The sequence below is a fragment of the Triticum aestivum genome, chromosome 3D (assembly GCF_018294505.1).
Source record: "Triticum aestivum cultivar Chinese Spring chromosome 3D, IWGSC CS RefSeq v2.1, whole genome shotgun sequence".
In the NCBI taxonomy this organism is placed as follows: domain Eukaryota; kingdom Viridiplantae; phylum Streptophyta; class Magnoliopsida; order Poales; family Poaceae; genus Triticum; species Triticum aestivum.
This window is the reverse complement of record NC_057802.1, coordinates 617,639,136-617,645,102: the sequence shown is the minus strand read 5'-3', so window position 1 is coordinate 617,645,102 and position 5,967 is coordinate 617,639,136. Positions and strand designations below refer to the sequence as shown.

Sequence of the window (5,967 nt, the reverse complement as noted above, 5' to 3'; positions counted from 1 at the left end):
TACCCCCGAAGCTACCCCGCCATCTCAGCGGAGAAGCAGCGTGGCTTACACCGAGCTGCTTCAGCTGGAGCATGTCTTTACGGCTCCTGCTAGCTACCCCGTGGATGCTATCACGGAGTCTCAACATTGCCACCTTATGGCGCAATGGCAGAACTTCAAAGTCAAGGCGGCTGTTGGCTCTGTTTTACCTCCTGAACCCGGCGCAACCTACCACTGCTGGCCGATTCTAGAAGGATATGCTAGGGTGATGGTGGATGAAATAACGGAGGGATTTGAGGACCTCCAGCTTGACCACCCTACCGGTGAAGGGGAGACTCGGCTGGGTTTAGCTCTGAAGACTCCGTGCCTATGGCGGAAGGAGCTCATCAACCTTCCGAACTGGATGGCTCCGGCGAGTAAGGGCACTCCGCCTCCTCCTCCGCCTCCTCCTCCGGCGAGTGATCAAGGCACTCAGCCTCCTTCTCTGGCGCGTGGCGGCACTCCGCCTCCTCCTCCGCCTCCTCCTCCGGTGAGTGATCAGGGCACTCAGCCTCCTTCTCCGGCACGTGGCGGCACTCCGCCTCCTTCTCCGCCTGCGCCGGCGCGCCAGAGCAGCCAGCCTCCTCCTTCTCCGCCTCGTCAGCAAGGGCGGAAGAGACCCGCCGCCGCTCCGGCTGCTCCGGCGCGTCGTAGTCCTTCTCCTCCGCCTCGTAAGCAAGGAAAGAAGACAGCCGCAGCCGCTCCGTCTGCTCTGCCGGCGTCTCGCAGTACAGCTGCCAGAGGCGGGAGGCAATACAGATTCGGTCCTTCTCTGAAGACTCCAGATAAGTTACCATACGAGAGGACCGAGGAGGAAACCAGGAAGATCGTGCGAGCCGAAGTGACGAACTTCTTTGAAGGGGTGAAAGCAAAGAAACATCCACCTCCGGAGGAGAAGGTAGATCCGGTGAAAGCAAAGCGCACTCTGGCTGCCAAGACAAAACCACCAAAGTCTCCGCCGAGAGGCAACTATGAGCGCATTCTTGCAAAGACATATGCCGAAGCGGAGCGGTCGGGAAGTACTGTCAGTGATCAAAGGTTAAAAGAACGACGAGCTGGGAAAAAATTGCCCAGCTCGGCGAACAAGCGAACCAATCGTGCCCCCCGCTCAAGGTATCAAAAGACATCGTCGCTAATGATCCGAGGATGGTGGCCGGTTATAGCAATCTTGGAGATTACCTGCCCGATGATGTACATTATGAAATCATGGAGGTGGGCGAACACAAATACCATTACGGGAAGCCTCTCGTCAAAGATGAAAGATCTCTAACAACGATGATGCGAAGATTACATGATTGGTACATGAAAACCTGCAGAGAGTCTGATGGGATGAGTACTTTGACGCTGAGAGTTAAACTGGAGAATGACCTCGTTGGAATTGAACTGCTGAATGTTCCATTTGAGGATTTCTTCCAGTTTTACAATCAAAAGGCCCTCGATAAAACAACGATCACTTGCTACTGTCTGTAAGTAGTACTACTTCTGTCATTAAGTCTCTCTATATAGGTCAGCTCTTTCATTGCATGTATTTATAATTATCCTCACTATATTATGCGGATTGAAGATCGCCGAATTGAAGAAAAGACAAATCGGTGATATTGGGTTCATTAACACAAATCTCATAGATGCATATACGGTTGAAAAACATGCCAAAGAAGCCGAGGCCAACTTGCTACGATCGTTGGTATTAAATCAAAACAAAGATATAATACTCTTTCCTTACAACTTCAAATGAGTGTTACTGTCTTGTGCATATTCGGTTTCCCTTATTAGTCCAGGTTGTGGTAATGTAATTGATGACTTATGCATGCATGCACAGCTTCCACTATATTCTCCTAGAGATTAAGCTTGAGCAGGGAGTAGTAACCGTCTTAGACTCGAGACGAAAAGATCCCCAGGACTATGCGAACATGACTCAAATGCTCGAGAAGTAAGTTAAATCGATCATTATCCACCATATCAGCAACTTTGTTCATTTCCTGATATCAAGTAATTGTTTTCTTTGTCTGGCAGGGTTTGGAGAAAATTCACCACAAAAGCTCCGGGACTGTCGAAGAAGCTGCAATTTAAACACCCGAACTAAGTACTATAGCAGCATGTTCCGCGCATCTCCTAGTGATTCAAGCGCTAGTTTCATCAATACCATTTAGCATGCTTGCTTATCAGTTTGATTGACCTCTATTTCTTGTAAAGTGGTTGTGGCAGGAACCCGGGAGTAATTACTGTGGATACTACGTTTGCGAGTCCATCCGCTACACGACTTGTGAGCGGGGCTACTCTGACGAACAATATGAACTGCGTAAGCAATAATATTCACAATTTTATTTTATTACCATCATTTGTGTTGAGTTTCATTTATTCATATATATATGTATTGACCCCTTTCTTCAAATTAGATGTTTCGGAAGCGGGATGAACTCCTAGCACGAGATCGTATGCGAGCAATTCAAGAGGAATTGGCGGCATTCTTCCTTGACCACGTGATCGCTGAAAACGGAGAATACTATGTGGACCCTGTGTTCTTACAATTTAATTAGGAGATTGTATTGTAAGAGATAATTATTGTATATATGTAGCCGGTAGTGTCGGATAGATATACGAGAACTTGTTGTTCGACCAATCTCTCGGAGAAGGAGAGGTGGTCGATATCACTTCTCTCTGTATGCATATGTTCATGACGATCTTCTGTTTCCTTCATTTGATTACTAGCTAGCGTGTCTAGTCCTCTCCATACGTATATAGTACGTAGCGTCGACCAAGCACGGAGATAAGAGAGGACACTTCTCTCTATTAATGAGCTAGCTAACACAATATATGAAAAACCTAAATTAACCCCCCAACCCCCCCCCCTTCAAAAAAACAAAAAGCCCAGCCCCTGAAATGCTGACGCGTGGATGCCTATTGGTACCGGTTGGTGACACCAACCGGGACAAAAGGCCCTGCCTATTGGTCCCGGTTGGTGGCACCAACCGGGACCAAAGGCCCCCCTGCCTGGGCTGGCAGCAGCGGCCACGTGGAGGACCTTCTGTCCCGGTTCGTGTAAGAATCGGGACTAAAGGGTTAGGGCTTTAGTAACGACCCTTTAGTCCCGGTTCAAAAACCGGGACAAAAGGCCCTTACAAACCGGGGTAAAAGCCCCTTTTCCTACTAGTGCCATTACTGTCGTCGTCGTTCCGCTACTAGAAGTTATTCCGCTGCTAAGAGTGTTCTGCTGCTAGCATAGGGCAACCTTGGCAGATGTATTGTCGCCGTGCCGATGTAATTCCCTATTATATCGGAACCCTTGTATCCATATCTATTGTAATAAAGAGCTGATTTGTTCTATGCCAAGCAGTGTTGTATTCCAGAAGACTTGATCTTTAGGATGGAATACAGGGTATTCCGGTCTCTCTAAGCCCGGGTGCCACAACAGTTCGAAAGAAAAGACATTCTTGTTGCCCACACGGGTCTTCTCTGTGAATCCAGCCGAGATGCGTGAGGGAATCATCCTAGGGTTTGGCGTTAGTGACCGAGGAGGTGGAGGCGCCGCCGATGGTGCGCAAGCCGTGCACGAGGCCATGGCGACTCCACAAAGACTGCTCCGCTCTCCAGAACCCTCAACCACGTGCTCTCCGACCACCACTCCCTCCTCCGCTCCAACTTCGCTGCATCGCTGCGCTCCACATCACCATGCCAACGATGTGAGTTTCACCACTCTGACACTCTCTCAGGCCTTTTCCCATCCCCTCTCCTTTTCTCCTAATATTTTTGGCAGTATTTGTGGTTGTTTGATTAGGAATGAGGTTAGCTGATGAGATGATAACATGTTCAGAATTATTGACTATATTAATGTTGCTCACATATGAGTATATGACATACGATGATACTCCTTGTTCTTTCGTAAATTGTTGGAAGCTAATATTTTGAAATTGAATATTTAACGGAGGAGCGACCATTACACTGTATAACTAGGGTCAGTAGAATGATGAGCACCAAATAAAGAAACTAAACTGTAAACCGTCGATCAAAAGTAAGTTGTTCAGATGATGAACACCAAACTGCTGATCAGAACCTTTACACTTCTGCTTGTTCAATGATGAACACCAAATTGCCGGTGGATGTTCTGCTTTTCTTACTCAAGGATACATCTGCAGTATTTCTCTTTTTAACATTTTAAGATATTTTCCAGGAGGATGTGCTCCATGCAAGAGTACGGACGAATGGGGTTGTAGAAATTCAGTTAGGTAATATGCTTACCTGAGGTTTGCATATTTATCTCTCTCGATTCGATACAGAATGACAGACTGAAGTTAAGCGGGCAGTTTGTCTCTCTGTGCACACCCCATGGAGAGACAAAATAGGCGGAGAGGTGTACAGGCTGTACGACGTAGGGGGTCAAAGAAGTGAGAGGAGGAAGTGGATTCATCTCTTTGAAGGTGTTAACGTCGTTATAACTTGTGCAGCCATTAGAGAGTAAGTATGGTTTCGAAATTACACCGAATGCTCGTGCATGCGAACACATGAGTGCGTGCATCCTTTCGTCTAAGGTTTGGAGGCTATTACTGTCAGGTACGATCATTTGTTACTTGAGGACAAGACGCCGAACAGAATGATGGAGACCAAGGAGCTGTTCGACTGGGTGTTAAAGCAAAGATGTTTGGAGGTCTGTGTATATAGTACATGCATCCGTCCATCGCAAATTTTCCATTTTAACCTCAAGCTATTTTCATTTCTGATCCTACTTGATGCGATGTTGCTTTCCAGAAAACATCATTCATGCTGTTCCTCAACAAATTCGACATATTCGAGAGGAAAATACAAAAGGTATATAATGAGAGCACCTTTTTCATACCTTCTTCAGGCGGAGTAATTAATGTGAGCATAGTAGGTAATACTCGAGCTACTTTGCACGTTTGCATATGTAGGTCTCTTTGACCGTGTGCGAGTGGTTTAAAGACTATGAGCCGATTGCGCCTGGCAAAGTACAGGATGTGGAACATCCCTATGAGTGAGTGCTTGCACCCCTGCCACTTTTACCACATCAGAAATTTGTGAGCTACCTAGCTTATGGTATGGAGGGATGTGTTGTGTTTTACTCAAGTACAGGTTTGTGAAGAAGAAGTTTGAGGAGGTCTTCAAGAGCAGCAAGCACGACCATATTGACCGGGTGTTCAAGATCTATAAAACGATGGCGTTGGACCGGAAACTTTTAAAGAAGACGTTCAGGCTGATCGACAAGAGCATGAGACGCTCAAAGGAGGGAAACAGGAGCGTGATTGATCATTCTGTGCTTAAATTTAAGTGGAACTTTTCTCACTAATAAATGATACAGACAAAGCATCAATAGACAGATTATCACTGAAGCAGAATTGTCACTTCTGAAAGAAAGGCAAAAGTGAATAATTGAGCAGTGGGAGCGTGAGAAGTCAGCGATGACAAGAATTCAATCTATTAAGGAAGAGGTATTATGTAGATTGACACGTACGGTTGCTGTTGCCAATTGATCTGACTTGCATTTAACTGTTGCAACTTGCAACTTGCAACAGATTGTCAGGTTAAATGTGGAGATCCAGCAGTCGTGCGGCTGAACTCAAGTATGGTAGTCTGAATGCATTGCAGCGGCATTTTCAAATAACTGAGGATGAGCTAAATGAACATCAAAGTTCTGCGAAATCCATGCTAAAGAAGAGTTGCTCCAAGCCAAGATGATCTCGCATAGATGGTGAGCACGTGGACAGGCATTCCAGTTTCCAAGTTGAAGCAATCTGACAGAGAGAAGCTGCTGTATCCTGAGAACGAACTGCACAAGCGTGTGGTGGAGCAGGATCTTGGAGTCAAAGCAGTTGCAGAGATCCTGAGCTGGTTTTTCAGATCCAGACCAGCCCATTGCCAGCTTCATGTTCATGGGACCTACATGATCCTTCATGTTCAACACTGAGGACGCTGTCGTCAGGATCCACATGAGGACTG

The 5,967-nt window shown here is 46.6% G+C and overlaps 1 protein-coding gene across 1 annotated transcript; it reads left to right on the top strand.

Annotated features, from left to right (window-relative positions):
• Window positions 1-3,575: 3,575 nt before the first annotated feature.
• Window positions 3,576-5,317, top strand: LOC123075991 (guanine nucleotide-binding protein alpha-1 subunit-like). The gene is made up of 6 exons (XM_044498467.1): window positions 3,576-3,698; window positions 4,301-4,470; window positions 4,567-4,660; window positions 4,762-4,821; window positions 4,923-5,005; window positions 5,104-5,317. Exons 1-6 carry the CDS (start codon window positions 3,576-3,578, stop codon window positions 5,315-5,317), a joined length of 744 nt encoding a protein of 247 aa, XP_044354402.1.
• The last annotated feature ends 650 nt before the right edge of the window (window positions 5,318-5,967 follow it).

What these genes read in the sequence shown, in the direction of transcription:
- LOC123075991 (XM_044498467.1), top strand. Translation starts at nt 3,576, where the DNA reads ATGGCGACTCCACAAAGACTGCTCCGCTCTCCAGAACCCTCAACCACG. An exon ending in CACATCACCATGCCAACGAT is followed by an intron (nt 3,699 to 4,300) that starts GTGAGTTTCACC and finishes ACAGAATGACAG; the next exon opens with ACTGAAGTTAAGCGGGCAGT. An exon ending in TCGAGAGGAAAATACAAAAG is followed by an intron (nt 4,822 to 4,922) that starts GTATATAATGAG and finishes TTGCATATGTAG; the next exon opens with GTCTCTTTGACCGTGTGCGA.